A 19,981-nucleotide genomic window follows, 5' to 3' on the forward strand; every position below is an offset into this window, starting at 1 on the left:
AACACGAACTGGATGTAAATGTGATGTAAAGTCATAATATTACTTCTGTGTAAAGTTAAAAGTCTATTTTATGTCTATGTTTGATAGTTTAAAGTTTGTTTGAGCAATATTCACACAAGTATGTGGCCTTTGGAGTGTAGACTAGGTATGTGGCCTATGGGTCTCTTAACTATAATTGAATATTCGGGAAATACCAAATACCAACTGATAGTAATATTTTTTACTAATCCCGAACTCAAATATCTCAATTTTAAAATTGTACTTCCAAATATCATCTTAAATACTAAATTATCGAATATCAATTACCAAATTTTACGATTTGATTCAGTAATTCAATTTTTGATATTTTATGCTCACCCCAAGTAAGGACGAGAGACAACAACAATACAATGTTTTTTTCGTCCGCAATATAGTGTTTTCTTTCTCGAACAATATAATTAGGATTATTTGGTAGGATGTATAAGAATGATGCAAAATATGATATATTAGTAATACTTGGATTACTAATGCAAGCATTAGTTATGCAGAAATTAAGTAATCCAAGCATTAGTTATGCAGAAATTATTTCTTATGCAGTGTTGATTTGGAGGCCGTTTGGCCATAAAAAATATTTTCTTTTTTTCAGACTCTTTTTTCTCTTTATTAAAGTTGTGTTGTTTGACCATGAAAATTTCAAAAATTATTTCAAAATTGTTTTCTGAAAAGTGAAAGCAGATTTTTGTTGTTTTCACTATTTTTTAGCTCTAATTTCAATTTTTATTATTATTACATATAATCCTAATTTTTTAAATTTTTACACAAAACCCTCATAATGTTTAAAAGTAAAGCCCTCGTAATGTTTAGAAATTTTAAGTGTTCAGTCACTAATGCAATCAATGATGATTTTTTTTCATAATTATTGATTGAACAATGATTAATACAAAAACATCTCCATCTTTCGATTGAGATTGCATCTAAGACATTTTTGCATTATCTTTCTTCAATTTTGTTTCAATTCTATCTTTCTTCAGCTTTTGCATTATCTTTCTTCAATTTTTGCATTTTGGGTGATTGAACATTTTTGCATTTTTTCATTTTGCATTATCTTTCTTCAATTTTGTTTCAACAGTTTGAGTTAATTCTTACAATTAAAAAAACTGAAAAGTTATTTGAGAACAAGCGAGGAACTAGTAAAATCTTTCCAACTAAGTCCAAGGCGAGGACCCTTTAATTGATGATGCATTCCGTTGTCAGCAAGGGGTGGCCGACAAGGCCCCTTTTCAACGAGTGAATTGTCTCATTCTCAAACTTTGGGACAACATCATTGAGTTTTTTATTTTCCTTTTAGTGAACTATTTTTAGGGGTTCTATCGGAAATAACCTGTCTATTTCATCTGAAATAGTTGTATGATCTGCACACATTTATCCTCCTCAGACCCTTAGAAATATACTAGGTTAGGTATGTTGTTGTTGACTTCTTGTTGAACTTTTTTTATGACTTGACTGATAATTTGATTAGCCAATAGTATTTTTCTCGCCTTTCATCCCAGTAAATACACTATAAGCTTCCACAATCTATTAGTTATAACAAAGAAGGCTTGTCGGGATACTAGTCATACTAGATGATGAGAGTAAAATCATACTTCTTTACAAAATCAAGATTATAATGGTAAAGTGAACTACTAAACGTTCAAACAACTTTTATTAACATTAAAAACAAAAAAATAGCAAAATAATGTTGTCCTTTAGACTCGATCTTGGATTGCAAGTGTGGAAAAGACCAGCTGGAACCAACGCGCCCAGAGCGCACTTGTGTTTAATGGGTGCACATAATTTATATAATAGTTTCTTAAGATATATACATGTACATATACAGAACTTTTTCGAACTTAAGGGGTGAACGTGCACCCCACCCTAACACGTTGTCACGATTTGAACTGGGGCCCTGGCCGTGACGAGCATCCCGAACCATGAAGGCCCGCAACACCATTCTCTATCTGGTAATCATGCACAATATTCATAAAATAAAAGATAATGTGGAAATAGAAATCTAAAACGGAAACATGGTCATAATACTGAAACTAAAAAAAATGTGTCTGAATAACAATATCTGACTCAGTCTGCGAAATCTCTACTCTGAACTAAACAAGCTGTCTGAAAACTGGGACAAGGCCCTCAGTAAACCAAAACACAACCAATAATAAAAGTCTGGCATGACTAGGCCTTCTGAATAATAAAAGGCTCACCACTGCACGATCCGGTCTGCAATCTGAAAGTATCTACTGATTAGCTGGACCCCTAGATTGTGTCTCAGAACCTGGAAGGAGGAGGGGTCAGCACAAAAGTACTGGCACACGAAGCAGTCCAAAATAGAGTATTTGAACATATGTATAATAGATGAGAGCAATTTTCATCAACATATTATGAATAAAATAGTTTCTGAAAACACATGGGCATCATTCGAAAATCATGACATTTTTGTCAAAACAATTTATGATATTTGTATTACTTCTGAGTTAGGTGGCACTCTCCTACAAGTCTGATATTCCACGGGCTATATGGAATCCGCCATTGACTCGGCGGGGAAGCCCCCAACCCAAGTGTGCCGCAAGGATTGGAGTGTCTGAGTATGATACGCCACACGGCAATTAAGCCAGCGTATAATAATATACCCGGATTAGCAAATCACAGTTTTAGGCAATGAGTTGTCTGAACTCACGCCTTCTTCGGGGACCACCTAACATCTCTTTATGCCCAATTTTAACCTTTTCTGAACATGTATCATTCTGAAGTTCTAAATCATGCAAATCTGATAAAGTCTGATTTCTGTATTAGTCTGTGTCTGTTATGGCATTTTCTGAGTTTGGTATCGTCATACCCAGACTTGCAAGGCCTATTTCTAAGCCATAATACATTAAGCATAATTCTTTCATAAAATGTAGTTTCAGACCACTCAAACATGTAATTTGCATAAAAGATTTCATGTTCCGAAACTCAAGTCAAATCCATGCAAAACTTTCATCAAACATATGGTGGTCATGTGCATTTTAGCAAAGCCATGCATTCTTTCATTACATGTATATTCAACATTCACAATCCTCTCTTTTGGTATTCAAAACATATTAAAAAACATAGCAAAAGCCAAAGTATTTCATATCATGCCTTTCAAAATGCATTCAAAACAATTCATACCATATGAAGATGGAAAAACTCATAGCAAGAGAGGAATTTATTAAAATCATGTTCTCAATTCATATTTCAAGATAAGCACATATATACATATACATATAATTTCAAATCAATTTGGGGGAATGGTCTAAAGACCAAAACAATACCATCAAAACTTCTAAAACATAATTATGCTCATAAATTTCAAACCCCATTCTTAAAACATGATTTATATGCCCATAAGATTTATGGAAAACCCTGCGTACCTCGAAGTTGGAAGACAATAGGTGTTCCTTGAAGCCTACGTCGTGGGGATTCCAACTATGTGATTAGCTTCGAAAACCTATGGTTGAATCTTGAATTACGTGGGTTTTTATTTTGAAACCCTAAAGAGTGTTCTTGAGTAAATTTGATGAATGTGGTGATATTTTGGGGTTTGAGGGATTAAATCCCGTGTTTAAGCTAGTAGAGGATGGGAAATACCCAAAATGCCCTTAATGAGGTGAAACTTAAATGCTGAAAATTTCCCAGGCGTGCAGAAGACCATGCGTCGCATGCTATTTTCCACCGCAGTGGAGCATGCGACGCATGCTATATCGCATGCTGGCACCATGCGATGGAGCATGCGACGCATGCTTATCGCATGGTGCTACTGTTTCTGAAAATCAAACACGCCCTAACGATGTTCAAAAATTTCGAAATTCACCCACGACGTACTACAACCTTGCCCCATCGCAATGCAACAAGAAAATCTAAAAACGGACGTCAGAAAGGTTGTAAAGTTGTATCCCGAAGATTGCCAGCTAAAATAACTCTAAGTCTTCTTTACACTTAGAAAATTTCAAGTTTCTTACTCCTAGTGCTAGCCATTGTAAGGTAACACATGCACGGCTTTTACGGGGCGTTACACACGTAGGTCTGCCCCTGTGGCTGGTATTTTAGTGTATGTTATGATGATGACGATAGGTGATGGTGGTTGTGATGTGAAGTTGGTTGATGTTAGTTATTGAAGGTGTTGATTGTGATGGCTAAATTTATGATGTTTGATGATCTGTTGGTAGAGGTTAGCTATAATAGTGTTGATGGTTGCTAGTAAAGATAGATTGTAGTGATGGTAGTGGTTGAAGTGGTGGTAGGCGATACTAGTGAGTGGTGGTGATCGAAAAATATGTGGAAGTTGATGATGTGTCAGTGGTAGTTAGTGATGGTGCTAATTGTGATGGATGGGTTAATCAGTAGTATGGATTGATCAGTAGTGGTTGATGATGGTGATTGCGTAGGAATTGGTGTTAGCGTTCACGGTGGATATAATTAAAATAAAGGAGGTGGTAGATTTTGTAGCGTCTAACAATAGTTGTTGGTAGTAATATTGATTATCAATGGTGACTGTGATGGCGGAAGTGGTTGGTGATGGCAGTTGTTGGTGGTGGATAATGATGGCAATGACAAAGGTAGTAGTGGTGGTGACCGATTATTGTGGATAAAGTGATGTTGAATATCTTTCAAGACAAGCATACCTCTTAGTGACATTAAGACTTGGTTCTAGATTAAGATCTATTCAGACCTATTAAGAGCAAATTTTTTAATAAAAAATAAATAAACCATTCAAATTCAAATCTCTATTAAGTGCAAACAAATGAGCCCTCTGTCTTTCACTAATACCCAATAGAATAATTTTTCAAACTTATCATATTTTTCCTCATAACTCACAATATAGTACAACGCATCTCCTTTCTTCTAACAACACAAAAGAAAGAAAGACCACTATTTACAGATGATGAAATTTTTTCGCAATGAATAGGAAGAAATAGTGGGAGGATAAATGAAATAATGGTTAGGAGTGTTACACTAGTAATGAGGTAGAATAATAGTAAAAGTTGCAAGAAATTTATGATCACATTTTTACCACTGACTCATACGATTAAAGACACAAAAATAATAATAGTAAATGAATATTGAGTGATAGACTTGTGAATGAATAAATGAGATATCACAAACTAATAGTCATCACAAACTAATAGTCATCACTTTCTCCACTTTTTATTATAATGTCCATAAATTATCATACAATTTAATTTTAATATTAGAATGCACCAACAATTTTTCCACAATTTTGAACTGATAAATGTTTAAACACCATGAATCTTTTTGGAGTATTTTAAGTTGCCAAATTTGAAATTTGGGATTTTTTTTGGTTTTGGAGTTTCAGAACAAGTGACTAAAATATGTCCAAAAGTTTAAAAAATAATAAAAATATGCCATCAAATTGAAGAGTGACAAAAGTAGGTTTGGTGCACGAAAAAAGTGCACTATCCTTTTTTTTTTAAGCTGTTTGGCTAACGGAAGTTAAAATTGAATGGTGCACTTTTTTTGTGCACCATTCATTTTGTTTTATATGATGCACTAATTTTGTGCACTATATATATATAAAAAATATATGGTGCACAAAAAAAGTGCACCATTCATTATGTAAAAATATATGGTGTACTATTTTTGTGCACCATTCATTTATTTTTATATGATGCACATTTTTTGTGCACCATCTATTTTTTTATAATTATATACACTATATGAAGAAAAATATATGGTGCACTATTTTTGTGCACCATCCATTTATTTTTCACATTATGCAAAAATTATTGCTCTATATATCTTTTTTATCATATATGAACATAATTAGTGCATTATCTATTTTCTTTCATATATTGCAAAAAAAAATACTGTACTATTAATTATTTTTTATATAGTGCACTTATTTTGTATATTATTCATTCTATTTTATTTGTTTATTTCATATATTGCATTATTTAAATGATTTTTTTTAATATATAGTTATTTGAGTGTACTTTTTTTTGTCTTTATTTATTTTATATAACACTATTTATTGCACTTCTTTTATTTAGTGTTTATTAATTTATTTCATATAGTACAATAATTTTTTTGGTCATATATTGTTCTAAAATTTGAATTTATTTTTTTAATTTTGTCATATGTTGCACTATTTCAGTGTACTGCCAATTATTTTTCATTTAGTGCATCCAAATAGTGCACTATCTAGCATTTTGGTGCTATTGGTTCGATTCGATTTTTTTTTTATTGGGCTATTGGGTAAACCGATAACCCAATAAGAATACACACACACATAAATATATATATGACTTATTAGATATTTCTCTTAATTTCTCTTTAATCTCTACAAATTAACAAACCTATTATTTCAATTATACAAACTCTTAATTTCTCCTAACAACATTTAGTTCAAACTTGAAGATTCTTGTAAATTAAAACACATTATGTAGGATTTTTGTTTGCAACTAAGATTCGATTATTTTTCATGTTAGTTACTACTATTTCTATTTTATGAGTATTTTCTTATCGATTAAATCGAAAATCGAACAGAAAAGGACTAAAAATCGATAAATCGATAAAAATTATCTCATTGGTTTAGCATAGTTAAAAATAAAAAATCGATAAATCGAACCGGTAATATGTAAAATCGAACCGAACCGACCGATGCACACCTCTAATCTTATAGGCTGCAACAGATAACCTACTTGGTGCAACAGATTAGTGATCTGTTTTTATTGTTTCTAACAAATTACTCATCCGCTGCAACAAGTTGGTTATATGCGGCAACAGATAACCTACCTGGTGTAATAGATACGTGATCTGTTTTTATTATTTTCAATGGATTACTCATTCGCTGCAACATGTTGGTTATATGCTGCAATAGATAACCTACCTGGTTCAACAGATTAATGATCTGTTTTAATTATTTTCAACGGATTACACATCCGCTGCAACAGGTTGGTTATATGCCGCAACATATAACCTACCTAGTGCAACAAATGTGTGGCCTACTTTTATTGTTTCCAACAAATTGATCATTAGCTGTAACAGGTTGGTCATCTACTGCAATAGATAGTGCACAAATATTATGCACTATCTGTTATATAAAAATATTAAATAGAGCATAAATTTAGTGCACCGTGTAAAAAAATTATAAACAAAGTGCAAATTTAATACATACAATAAAAGAAAATGTCAATTTAGTATATACAAAATAAATTTTTTTATAATATTGTATGAAAAATGTAGATACTGCATCAAAATGCTAGACAGTGCACTATTTGAATGCACTAAATGAAAAATAATAGATAGTACACTAAAATAGTGCAACATATGACAAAATTTAAAAAATAAATTCAAATTTTAGAACAATATATGACAAAAAAAAATAGTGCACTATATGAAATAAATTAAATAAGTACTAAATAAAAAAAAGTGCAATATATAGTGTAATATATAATAAATAAATAAAAAGTACATTCAAATCACTATGTATTAAAAAAAAAAGTACATTTAAATAATATAATATATGAAATAAACAAATAAAATACAATGGATAATGTACAAAATAAGTGCACTATATAAAAATAATTAATAGTGCACTATTTTTTTTGTAATATATAAAAAAAATAGATAGTGCACTAACTATGTTCAGATATAAGAAAAAAAAAATATGGTGCAATAATTTTTTGCATAATGTGAAAAATAAATGGATGGTGAACAAAAATAGTGCACTATATATTTTTTTTTTTTCATATAGTGCACCTAATAGAAAAAAATAGATGGTGCATATTTTTTTTCATATAGAAATAAATGAGTGGTGCACAAAAATAATACACCATATATTTTTATCATAATGGATGGTGCATTTTTTTTTGTACACAATATATTTTTTTTTTAATATAGTGCACAAAATTAATGCACCATATAGAAAAAAAAAAATGAATGATTCACAAAAAAAATGTACCATATAAAAAAAAATGAATGGTGCATAAAAAAAGTGCACAATCCAATTTTAACTTCGGTTAGCCAAGCCGTTAAAAGAAAGAAAGGATGGTGCACTGTTTTTTTTGCACCAAGCCTACTCTTGTCACTCTTCAATTTAATGACATATTTTCGTCACTTTTTTAATTTTTACGCATAATTTGGAGTTTCACTTGCCCAGCATCCTATGCTGGAGACTTTTTATATTTTAGCCAGCTAACTTTTGTTGAAACTTTATTTTCGTCTCAAAAAGTGATTGTTAATTCCTTCTTTTAGCTTTACTTAAATTATATGGCTAAAGCTGTATAAAAGCTTTGCTATCCATGCTAAGTGAGCCATCTTGTACTGAATTCTTTAACGAATCCCAACAGTTTAGTATGTATTTATATGAAATTTGGATTGTTTTTATATTTATGTAAAGTTTCAGTTTTTCATCATTGTCGCAATACATCAACATATGATATATAAGTATCGATATATAACTCTAAAGTATTAAGATATACTCAAATTAGGAATGTACATATCAAACCATCAAGTCAAATCGATCCGACGAATCAAATTAAACCGAGAAAAAAACAACTTATGGTTTGATTTGATTGGTTTGGCGCTAGAAAAAAAAAGGGTCATTCTTGGTTTGGTGTTAACAAAAAAAAATCAAACCGAACTCGAAATATTAATTATACGTAAAATAATTAATTATAATGTACTTTTAAAATATTTTTTCAACTAATTTTTGTAATTTCCAATATTTTGAAAATAGATGTAGATATATATTCAGATTTAGGCCTTTAAGTTGTAATATTTGTCCATTAATTGCTAATTAAATGATCCAAAACTCAATATAAACTTAAAAGCTAAATTTTTCATTCTTCATTTTACTTTTTAGTTTCAAGAGATTTTTTCGCTCATCTTCTCATAATTGTGATTTTTTATTAGCACACGAATGAAAATATATTTGATCTAGTCTTCAAAACATATTTATCTACTATTCAACCACAATGTAATTATAAAAACTAAAGATTATAATAAAAAAACACGACAAAACAAAGAAAAAATCCAAAGAACCGACTAAAATCTAAATTGAAAAAATCAATTTTATGTTGCTTTGATTTGATTTATAGTTTTAATAAACCGATATGATCGGTTAATAAAAATCAAACTAACCCGACCTATGTACACCCCTAATTCAAATACTTAAGTCTTTATGTATCAGTAGCACAAAAAACATTTCAATACATGATTTTTGTAAATTTTCAACCAAACACATCTTTTTTTATGTATCTGTAACCTAATATTTAGTAAGATAAATAACTTTTGTACGTTTGGTGGAGGATGTGTGATGTATCTTCTTGTTCTTTTCTACCAGATATATCATTCTTATGTATCTCTAAACTCTCTTCACAAATACATCATTCTTATGTATCTTCGTTAACATCATCATCTTCAACCTCCATTGATAAATCTTTGAACTTCAAAATCCTCATGGCTTGAATGGTCTTGTACCCCGCTGTGAATTCGAGATGTGATGGTGCAAGGACGCCTTGATTCGAGATTTGTATATAAATTATGACCGAATAATTCGAGATTCGTATATACATTCGAGATTTGAGGGTGGAGGACGTCATTGTGAACCTCGCTTCGGCCACTAGCAACCGCCATTAAAACAATTTTTTTGGATTTGTGAGCTCGTTTCGTTGTGGACAAGCTTGCTGTCATGCTGGTTGGTTTGAGATCCTCGGAGTTTGGGTGGTTTCATCATTGTTGCGTCGTGGTTCGCTCTGATTCGGAGCTGGAATTTCTCGCCGGAGCTACGATTTGAATTGAAGATGAATTATATTCTTTAATGGAGTTGATGTAAGAAGACTTAAAAGAAGCTGGGGAAGAATATTGTAGTTCGTAATTTTAAAAAACGTTTGATAATATCTTTGATTTATGCGTTGTTTGAGGAGCATTAAGTGTTAAAATAGGGAGGTGGATTGTGTATCTGATAGTTGGAGAGAGAAAAGTTGAAAAAAAAAATTATAATTAATTTTAAAAGTTAAGATTTTAAATAATATTAATAACTTAAGGTATAGTTTTAAGTAATTTTTAGAAGGAGACCAAACTTGTATGCCATGCATTGCTGAGCGGTCTCATAGCTATGCAACTATGCGGCCCAATGCTGGTATAGCCTATGGGTTTGGCTAAGTTGAAGAGAGTTTTTCGCTCTTATTTTTTTATAATGGTGATTTTTTATTAGCACGTGAATGAAAATACATTTGATCTAATCTTCAGTCACAATATAATTGTAAAAATTAAAGATTATAAAAAAACCTGTAAAAAATAAAAAAAAATGAAAGAACCGAATAAAATTAAACCGAAAAACCAATTTTATGTTGGTTTGATTTGATTTATAGTTTTAATAAATTAAAATTATTGATTTATTTATTTATTTTTTTAATAAAATCAAACCAACCCGAGTTATTGTACACTTTTAACTGTCATAAATGTATGCTCAAAATTCAAATGGTTAAGCAAAGATAATTGGGCGGCAAATAAATGAAAACATATAGTAAGCCGGCAAAACTCGCCCCAATTTATGCATAAGTTTGAATTGGCGATCCCAGGTGAAACTAAATAACCAATTGAATAACACCACGTGGCATTAAAAAATATACTAAAGGATGTCCACGTTGGCGATCCGCGTGAAGCAGAAGCGGACCAATCAAAACAATTCACTCCTCTCTATATAAAAAAAGGCCAAATTCGTTCATCAACACTGCGGGAAATCACTCAGTGTTTGATTAATTGAATTCAAAAGATGAGTAGTGCAACAGGAGCAGTTAAATTGGGTGGAGGTGGAGGTCGAGGAAAGGCTAAAGGTTTAAAGAAAGCAGTTTCCAGATCTGTAAAGGCAGGCCTCCAATTCCCAGTTGGACGTATAGCTCGCTATCTGAAAAAGGGTCGTTACGCTCAGCGTCTTGGATCTGGTTCACCTATCTATCTCGCTGCTGTTCTCGAATATCTTGCTGCTGAGGTCCTTTTCTTTATTCGTCTCCCATAATTTCATTTTTCTCTTGTATTTGGGCATGGCTGAGATGTTGTTTTGATTTTGGGAATTTACAGGTGCTAGAGCTTGCTGGAAATGCTGCGAGAGATAACAAGAAGAATCGGATTATTCCAAGGCATATACAACTTGCTGTGAGGAATGATACGGAACTTAGCAAGCTGTTGGGGTCGGTGACTATTGCTAGTGGTGGAGTTCTTCCCAACATTCACTCTAGTTTGCTGTCCAAGAAGAATGGAAAGGGGAAGATTGAACCTGGATCTCAATCTCAGGAATTCTAAATTTGGGGTTAAATTAGTGGTTGAGTAGGAAGTCAGATTTAACTAGGGGGTTCTGTGAATTGGCTGAATATGTCATTTTGTGCACCTGTTTTGGATATGGTTTGTAGCCATTTATGTGAATGACAAGTTTGTTTTGCGCAATAACGATTTAGTCTTTGGGATACTGTGTTAATTGGCTATCTGTTGTACATGTTATAATTAGGCAGTATGAGTCGTGATTGATCTGTGAAAGTTTGTTTAATCTTGTCTTCTTAGTCACTTTGTTGCTTTAAAGATCCTCTTTGATTCAGTGTTTATTTGTGGAATTTTTGTATACAAGGTTGAGCATTTCCATGCTACGAATACTTAAATTTCTATTGAAATAAAGTTCAATTTCTGGAAATAATAGAGCGAAAACTGGAAATAAAGTTCTATTGTTATTATATGCATAATCTGTTTGATCCAATATCTCATTATTTTAGTCCGGAACATAAGTGACGGAAAAAAAAATGAAATAATCCAAACTTGCAAATGATAAGTTTTAAAAATGTATGAAGTAAAATAAATTATAGTATTATGCAGCAAACACCATTTAAGAAACAAAGTTTTTGTTACGTTTTTGTTTTTGCTTGTTCCAACAAAGCTATAATGTTTTGGTATTTATTTCTGGTTGGTTGGTTTGAGTGATCCATTGAGTTCATTTGCATTGCAACCTCTTGCTTTCGGTTGTGAAAGTGTAGAAACTATGTCTTGGGTCGATTGGATCTTCCGCCCTTTTGAGGTTCTGCCCAACTTTCCCCCCTTTCCTCTATGTCCAAGTGTTCATTACAGCAACATGTGCTTCTTATCACGTATTCAGGGCAGAATCATCTGCAGATAATGGTAATAGATACACTTTGTTAACCACAAAAAAGGAAGTAGGAAAAGCATCGTTCTTTCTGTGTTTTGGTCTCTTGTACGAAAGTGTAACTAAGAAAAGTATTTCTGCTGGCAGGAGAGCCAAATTATGTCATCCTCTATACTATCAACCAACGAGAATAAGCAAATTAATACAACCTAACATTTTGCGATTTGTATATAAACAAGTCTTCGTGTTGATCCATTTTCTCATATCACATCTTATCGCACTTAAGATTGATTGGAAGACGCTTCCGAAAGGGCGGCAGAGGCAAACCAAGAGACTTCCAAATCGATATCCAGATCTCACAAGGCCAGCCTTCAAATCCCAGTCAGTCGGCAGAATTGCCGGTTTTCTCAAAGCAGGCAAATATGCTGAACGTGTTGGAGCTGGTGCCCCTCTATCTTGCTGCTGTTCTCGAATATTTAGTTGTTCAGGTAATTAATTTCCATAAATCACAACCCACATAGATTTCACATAGAACCTTTTTGGAATTACACATTTGACAAAAAGCATTGTTGATTCCAAATCGTCACAAGGAAAGAAAAGAAAAGAGTGGAATGTTTAAAAGGATTTCAGTCAGTACGCTGTATAATACTCGCTAGCACTTAGTAGTCCTTTTGTTTAGTTATATGCACATACATGTGTTCAGGTAAAATGTTCGGCATCTTCGGGATACAACTTTTCAATTTTCCCGATATCCGTTTTTGGATTTTCTTGTTGCGTTGCGATGGGGCAACGTTGCAGTACGTTTCAGAAGAGTTTCGGAATTTTAGACGAGCTTAAGGACAAGTTTGGATTTCCAATCGTGGCAGAGCGCGATAGGCCCGCGCTGCCTGCCCGCGATTGAGCGGGCGACGCCTGCTTAATTGCAGTGCACTAAGGCTCGCGTCGTCTGCTATATCGTGCCGGGTTTAATTTCAGCCTCCTCCGGGAATTAATGACAATTTGGTAACTTACCAATCCTTTATCAACTTAAACACGAGATTTAATCTCTAAAGAGCCAAATTACACTCATATTCATCAAAATTGCTCAAGAACTCTCCTTAGGTTTCAAAATAAAATCCCAAGCAACTCAAGATTCAACCGTGGGTTTTTGAAACTAATTGCATATTTGGAATCCCCAGAACGTAGGCTTCAAGAAGCACTTATCATCTTCGCATATAGAGGTACGTGGGGTTATCCTATAAATCTCATGGGCTTTAAAATTCATGTTTTAACAATGAGGGTTTTGAAATTATGAATATAATCACGTTTTAAACATTTTATGATATTGATTTGATCTTTAAACCTATTCTCGAAGTGATTTGATGTATTATATATGTATATGAATGCATTTTGAAAAGATGTGAACTTGAGAGCATGAATTATATGAAATCTCTCTCTTGATATGATTTTGTTTTATATTTTCATATGATGTGAACTGTTTGAAATCATATTGACAAGCATGACATGAAATGTTTTGAACATTATTTTGATTTAGACATGATTTTTGACTTGCCATGAGAGGGTTGTTTATATTGATACATGTTGAATATAATGGTTGAATGAAAAGAATGAAGTGATATCTATAGCTTGCAAGTTGGGTATAACGATACCCTACAGAATATGATATGTGATTTCATTAAATGAAGTTGAATGCATTGATTTTACATGAGATAGTTGGATGTCCGAAGAAGGTGTTTGAGTGTAAGGGCTCATCGCTGGAAATCGTGTTTGCCGACATGGGAACTTGGTACCATGCTTTGTGATCTTGCATACCCGACTTTATATCATCCCAACTTGGGACTATGATTAGGAGCCCTACTTTGTGATCTTGTGTGCTACCATACTTTATTGGGTCGAGACACTCTGCTGTGCTTTCTTGTGTGTCTTTCCCTCACTTATACTCTAATCTCGGCGGAAACCGAGGTTTGACAGTTGGTGTAAATGTGATGTGTAGGGTATTCCACCTAGTTCAGCTGCATTGCATTGTTGTTGGAAAATTATTACATTATGCCCATGTGCTTGACAAATGATTTGATACGAAACTGCTTTATAATGACTCTCACCTATATTTTGTAAAAATATTATATTTTGTTTTGATTTCTCTGCGTACCAGTACATTTGTATTGACCACCTTCCCTCCCAAGTTCGAAGGTACAGTCTAGGGGTCCAGAAAATTAGTAGATTCCTCAGACAGATTTGCAGAGTCACTTGGTGAGCCTTCTATATTCTGGAAGGCCTGATATCTAACAGTTTCATTTATCATTTATTAGTTTTGGGTTTACTGGGGGCCTTGTCTCAGTTTTCAGATATTTATTTGTTTCAGTCATGTAATAGAGATTTCACAGACGTTTTCGAGATGTTGATTGAGATTGTGGGACATTATTCTCCATAATTCTTTTCATATGATTCTTGACCTTGTTTCCGTTATATTGTGTATCTTCCGCATTTCTTTTGTCAATATAAGTCATGTGCATGATTTTACCAGATAGATAGGGGTGTTTCGGGCCTTTATGGTTCGGAATGCTCGTCACGGCCAAGGCTCCGGTTCGGACCTGTGACACTTTTACCCTTAACGTGTGAGACACATGTTGTTAATCTAATAGATATAAATAATAAAAGATCAAATTTAATAGTAAATTTTAAATAGTTAAATTATCAAAACTAAACATAATACTGGTTAAGGGACTATTTATGACTGTTTTCTTTTCTCCCATTTTTTAATTTAACAGCCGCCGCCAGGTAAGTTTCTTTTTAATTATAGTCTATGATTTCTGGTGGGTTTGTGGATACCAATCTGTTTGTTTTCGAAATATTTTTGCTGCTTCCACTGTCTAAGAATCAAAATGATAACTGAGAAACAATGGAATAGAGAATTGGCAATGCTGAGATTCACTCTATAATTGGTTGCATGTTTTTATTAAAAGAACTGGTTTTGCACACGTTGTAATCCACCCCGCCCCATTGCTATCCCTATTTTATCCTAAACGATGTTCAGCGAAAGTTTAGCTTAGCTCATATGTTGAAATGGTAATCTTGTTTCAGTCAATGCATCAATGGCTAGAAACTTCCAAAGCCTTGGAGGTAGCACCTGATCTTTTTCTTAATTACTCAAGTATTTAGAGGTAGTGGGTTCACGTATACACACACATATCTAAACATGATTATTCACATGGTTTATATGTTGCTTCTGCCCCTGCTAGTTTATGGTAGTCTCTTTGGGCATCCCATGTTCTCAAAGTCAAAACTTCTACTTGAAGATATTGGATAGCATATTAACATTAGCACTTCTAGATGTAGCTAACATGTTAGTCCTTTCCGTTGTTGTTGATAAGTAACCTTTCAACAAAAGTAAATAAACATAACTCAAAGTTTTGTATACTGTAGTTAGGGGGAAGAGATTGAAACTACCAGCACCTTTTGCTATTGGATATAGAACGAATGTCTAATTCTATATATCCCACTTGATTACTATTTAAAGTAGAGATTTTTAATCTTAAGAAACTTTCTCACGAATTTTGTATCTATCTGCAGCCAGATGGGTGATATTCTCCCTTGACGTGGCTCTCCCCTTCGGAGCATAGTGATGGTTCCCTATCAGAAGGGCAAGCAGATCTTGAAGGCGGCAGTTCCAATTTTGAAGATGATTAGGCTTCCACCTTTATTATCCTACAAGCCTTCTAAAGTTGACGTTGATCCAAGAAAGCGCCATAAGAGATTATCAGGTTGTTAATTTTGTGGTCTTAATACTAGTTGGGTGTAATGTCCATACCAAGAAATTGATCCTAGGATATCTTCAAAGTTCCTTGTGTATATGCGTATCAAGAATATTGATCATTACGCTTCTAGAAAGTAGGTCTGTGGCAATGACTGCAACACTGTGGCAGTAGATAACAAGACCGTTTTGATAGACCTATTTCTTCGGTTTAGGGTAATCGTGTTGCAATGGATCTGTTGCAGTGGTTTTAGGTCGATCACAAAGTAAGTTACATATGGTTACCCAAGAAGTGCATCAATTCTTAATTGCAAAGAGATCCTCAAGCCTTGGAAACAGCCTTTTGCAGAAATGCAAGGTAAGGCTGCGTACTATACACCATTGTGGTGGGGCCCTTCCCCTGACACCGCACATAGCGGTAGCTTTAGTGCACCGGGCTGTCCTTTTTTATCCTCAATCTAAAAATCGATGAGATCAAATATATATGGAACATTCAATCATTTAAAGCCTGTAGTTTATGAAGAGTGAGGTTGATTAGGTAAAGAGGAGAAATGAAAGCCGGGAAAATGGAAGAGAAATTAAAACTGGAAGATATAGGATATGGAGTAGGGGTTGGGGACTATAACCGAGTGAACCATAGCCTAAACATAAAAAATAACTTTGCATCAAAAGAGTTACCCTTAGATTGACCATTTGATTCCCAAATAACCCAATTAGTAAAGACAGGGCAAACAAGACCATAATTAAAAGGTTAGGCCTATCGTACGAGGTTATAGAGAGTAAAGATTTTGGGAGATCCTTCAAGCTGGGTAGAGACAAGCTTATATGTCCAGTTCATTAATAGCTTCACTCCCAAATACTCATTAGTCATTAATAAACAACAATATTTCTCCTTTAATTAGAATTCAATGAACTTCTTATGGAAAGAACGATAAGTTGAGCTTCACTTCACCTGCAAGTTTGATGCACACATGCATCTAAATGTAGCCCATATATATAAGCTGAAACAGGGTAAGAATATTGATTAAGTAAATGGAACACGACCAACTGTTACATATCAGATGAGTTTGTTCATGAACAAGGAAAATTAGATGAGATCTTACAGGGAGAAACTTTAACTGAATTGCATGGGAAGTACTGAAGTCACTAGATAGTTGTCAAATTAATACTACACATACAAGTTTGCACCTTCAAAACAACAGTTTAATTGCCTAGCCATATTGCAGCAGTTTATTTAAGAAGTCTCATTAGGACTTGTATCCTTACGTACGGATATAACTGTTGCAAAATGCATGCCATGACAACCGTTTTCTAACTGTTACTATACGTCCAATTTCTAGTACTGTGATATCATCTTCACTAAAATTCTTGGTTAACCATTGCACTATTAGCTCGGTTTGCAGATCAATGCCACTAATTTCTTTGCTGATGGTTTGGAGGCCTGAGAAGCTTTTCCTTTTTAGTCTTTTGAAGTGTTAAGACTTTTGTGCAAAGTTTTCCTTTCCAATTGTGTGTGTGCTTGATTTTTTGTTTTCCTAACTTTCTTCGAGATGCTAAATATGTTGTGCTCGTGTTTCTTGCAGCTAATCTCATAGTGGGTAATGATTATTGGTGGTATCTTTTTGGTATGATTCCTTTTGCCTGTGCATGGGTGAGCTTTGCCCTTTTTGATGAGGACCCCCATCCAGTCACCTACGTGGTTTTTTTTTTCGGTCTCCTAATTTTTCATATGGTTGCATTGCACTCTGTTGTTTATTGGCATCGCGAGATGTCGCCTTTCCGGTTAATTGGTGCCAAGGCGAAATTTATGATTGAGGTCATTCCTGTGATAGTTGCAGCAGCCTTGCCTCACCTTTTAGAGTTTGATGATGCGTATTATGCTCTACTGCTATCCTGCACCACATATTTCTATACCTTTGCCCACTCTTTTGCTATCATCTCATTTGAATTTTTAATGAACGTGCAGGGTCCACTTTCTTCATCATTTCCCATTGAAAACAGGAATGTTCCGGTGAGCATGAAAGCACTGAAGGATCATTTCAATTGAACAAAAATTCTTTCTTTTGTGAAGCGAATCTCAGATTTCCATCTGCTACTGCTGCTGGCCAAGTTTCTGGACATTAATGCAGATGTTCCTGCATTGGCGGAATGTGTGCATACACAGTCAGCAGTCCCAGAAGGTTACCAGCTCCTTATAGAATCCATGGCTAGTGCCTCTTGAACAGCATCACAGTGTAATGAACCCCGGAGTCATCAGGTACTGCAACAACGGAGCATCCAGTGGCATTCTCTGAGTCCTTATGCTTTCACTCTAGCGTGTGGTAGACATGTTTGCTGTGCAGAATCCTATTGTTATATTTACCACCAATGCGTTTGGATACTTTGGTTAAATTTTACTTGTTTTATTTGATAAAACGGATTGGAGTTACATTCCGTAGTTTATATTTTACCATTGTGAAGATACGACTCTCACCGGCAGAATTCGTGAGTGTTGAGACTATAAATGGTTTCTTCAAAAATTTATAATAAGATGGGAGTTATTTATCCCAGGGGACACATGCAAACAAACATAACAAGTTGGTCAAATATTCTTTTAAATTAAATTTGAAAAAGGTAACTAATAACCGGGACACCATTATCACCTCTGCTTTTCCCACAGTCAAATGTGAAATATCACTAATGAAAACATTCACAAGGGCATAGTCTGTTGATTGAATTCCAACAAATATCACTAATGAAACCATTCACAAGGGCATAGTCTGTTGATTGAATTCCAACAAATATCACTAATGAAAACATTCACAAGGCAATTCACTAATGAAAACATTCACAAGGCATAGCCTGTTGATTGAATTCCAACAAATACCGCTAATGAAAACAACATTCACAAGTCATAGCCTGTTGATTGAATTCCAACAAATACCACAAGGCATAGCCTGTTGATTGAATTCCAACAAATATCACTAATGAAAACATTCACAAGGCATATCCTGGACTTCTCTTTATTCTGATATTATTCCGGTAGTTCTGTCTGGAGTTCTGTACGTCCAGATGTCTGCAAAGAGTAGAATAGAGCCATTAGAAGAGGAAAGCCTTATTGGTTCTAAAACCTGAAGAAAGAAAGGTTATAAGCAGTGGAAAAAGCTAAGAATTTCTGGTGCACGGGCTGTGAAATGTCCATACCAGGTCCTAGCCTAAAAGACATAGATCAAGCAACACCATAGTTCAATAATAACCAGCAGAGGAAAGAGTCGTTTATGAGGCTTAAGAAGCAAAGAAAATAGCCTAAAAGTTGGCTGCACCAGGCTAATCTAGCGTAATGCAAACAGAAATTCGACTTGGCACATCAATACTAGCATAAATAAGACCAATTCTTATTCTCAAACAGACACTACTGTAACATTAGTTAAGTTTTATTAACATCTAACAAAGTTCATCACTCTTCCCTGATATGCCTGCGGAAGCTAAAAGTACAGTACATTCTCTTCCTACATACTACTCTCTTTAACAGTTCCAGCATCAAATAAGTTAAACTACAGACTATACCAGAAATATAAGAACAGGTAGATAGCACACAATTAGAGAACAAACTAAGAGAACATTAATTGCTTATCAAGAAAGAAAAAAGCAGAATAAGCTTGCAATAAGCAACCAGTCACAAATACATGGCAGATTCACGTCCTGAGGTTTCATGTTAATATGTGCAGTCTATTAATGAACGATCAAACAAATAAAGGATTTAAAACGTCAAACATAGCAAATAGCAGAAAACCAACACTACCTCTCTTCTACTATGCCAACAAACTACTGAAAGCTATCAAAGCATAAGCCTCTAACACTACATACTGCTCTCTTTAACAGTTCCAGCATCAAATAAGATAAACTACAGACTATACCAGAAATATAAGAACAGGTAGATAGCACACAATCAGATAACAAACTAAAAGAACAGCAATTGCTTATCAAGAAAAAAAAACGCAGAATAAGCTTGCAATAAGCAACCAGCCAAAAATACATGGCAGATTCATGTCCTGAGGTTTCATGTAAGTTATGTGCAGTCTATTCATGAACGATCAAACAAATAAAGCATTTAAAAC

The 19,981-nt window shown here is 33.9% G+C and overlaps 3 protein-coding genes and 1 non-coding gene across 6 annotated transcripts in view; all 4 read left to right on the forward strand.

The window, feature by feature from the left end:
- Positions 1-18,251, forward strand: part of LOC107873764 — a 22,603-nt gene extending 4,352 nt beyond the window's left edge. Inside the window, exon 3 of one of the 2 annotated variants that reach the window (XM_047414240.1) lies at positions 17,468-18,242. In XM_047414240.1, the coding sequence (XP_047270196.1) occupies positions 17,468-17,931 (464 nt within the window). In that variant the 3' untranslated portion in view covers positions 17,932-18,242. Of the gene's footprint in view, positions 1-17,467 lie in introns of both variants that reach the window. The other variant, XM_047414241.1, reaches the window with a different exon arrangement.
- LOC107875238 overlaps positions 1-19,981 on the forward strand; it is a 53,345-nt gene that overhangs the window by 26,351 nt on the left and 7,013 nt on the right. The gene's annotated exons all lie outside the window — the stretch shown is intronic.
- LOC124899910 lies at positions 868-952 on the forward strand. Its single transcript, XR_007057470.1, has one exon. It is a non-coding gene; the product is annotated as a small nucleolar RNA Z196/R39/R59 family (small nucleolar RNA).
- On the forward strand, positions 10,679-11,603 carry LOC107875239 (probable histone H2AXb). Its single transcript, XM_016721864.2, has 2 exons — positions 10,679-10,996; positions 11,086-11,603. Exons 1-2 carry the CDS (start codon positions 10,781-10,783, stop codon positions 11,305-11,307), a joined length of 438 nt encoding a protein of 145 aa, XP_016577350.1. The 5' UTR covers positions 10,679-10,780; the 3' UTR covers positions 11,308-11,603.

The sequence above is a fragment of the Capsicum annuum genome, chromosome 6, assembly GCF_002878395.1.
Source record: "Capsicum annuum cultivar UCD-10X-F1 chromosome 6, UCD10Xv1.1, whole genome shotgun sequence".
Classification (NCBI taxonomy): domain Eukaryota; kingdom Viridiplantae; phylum Streptophyta; class Magnoliopsida; order Solanales; family Solanaceae; genus Capsicum; species Capsicum annuum.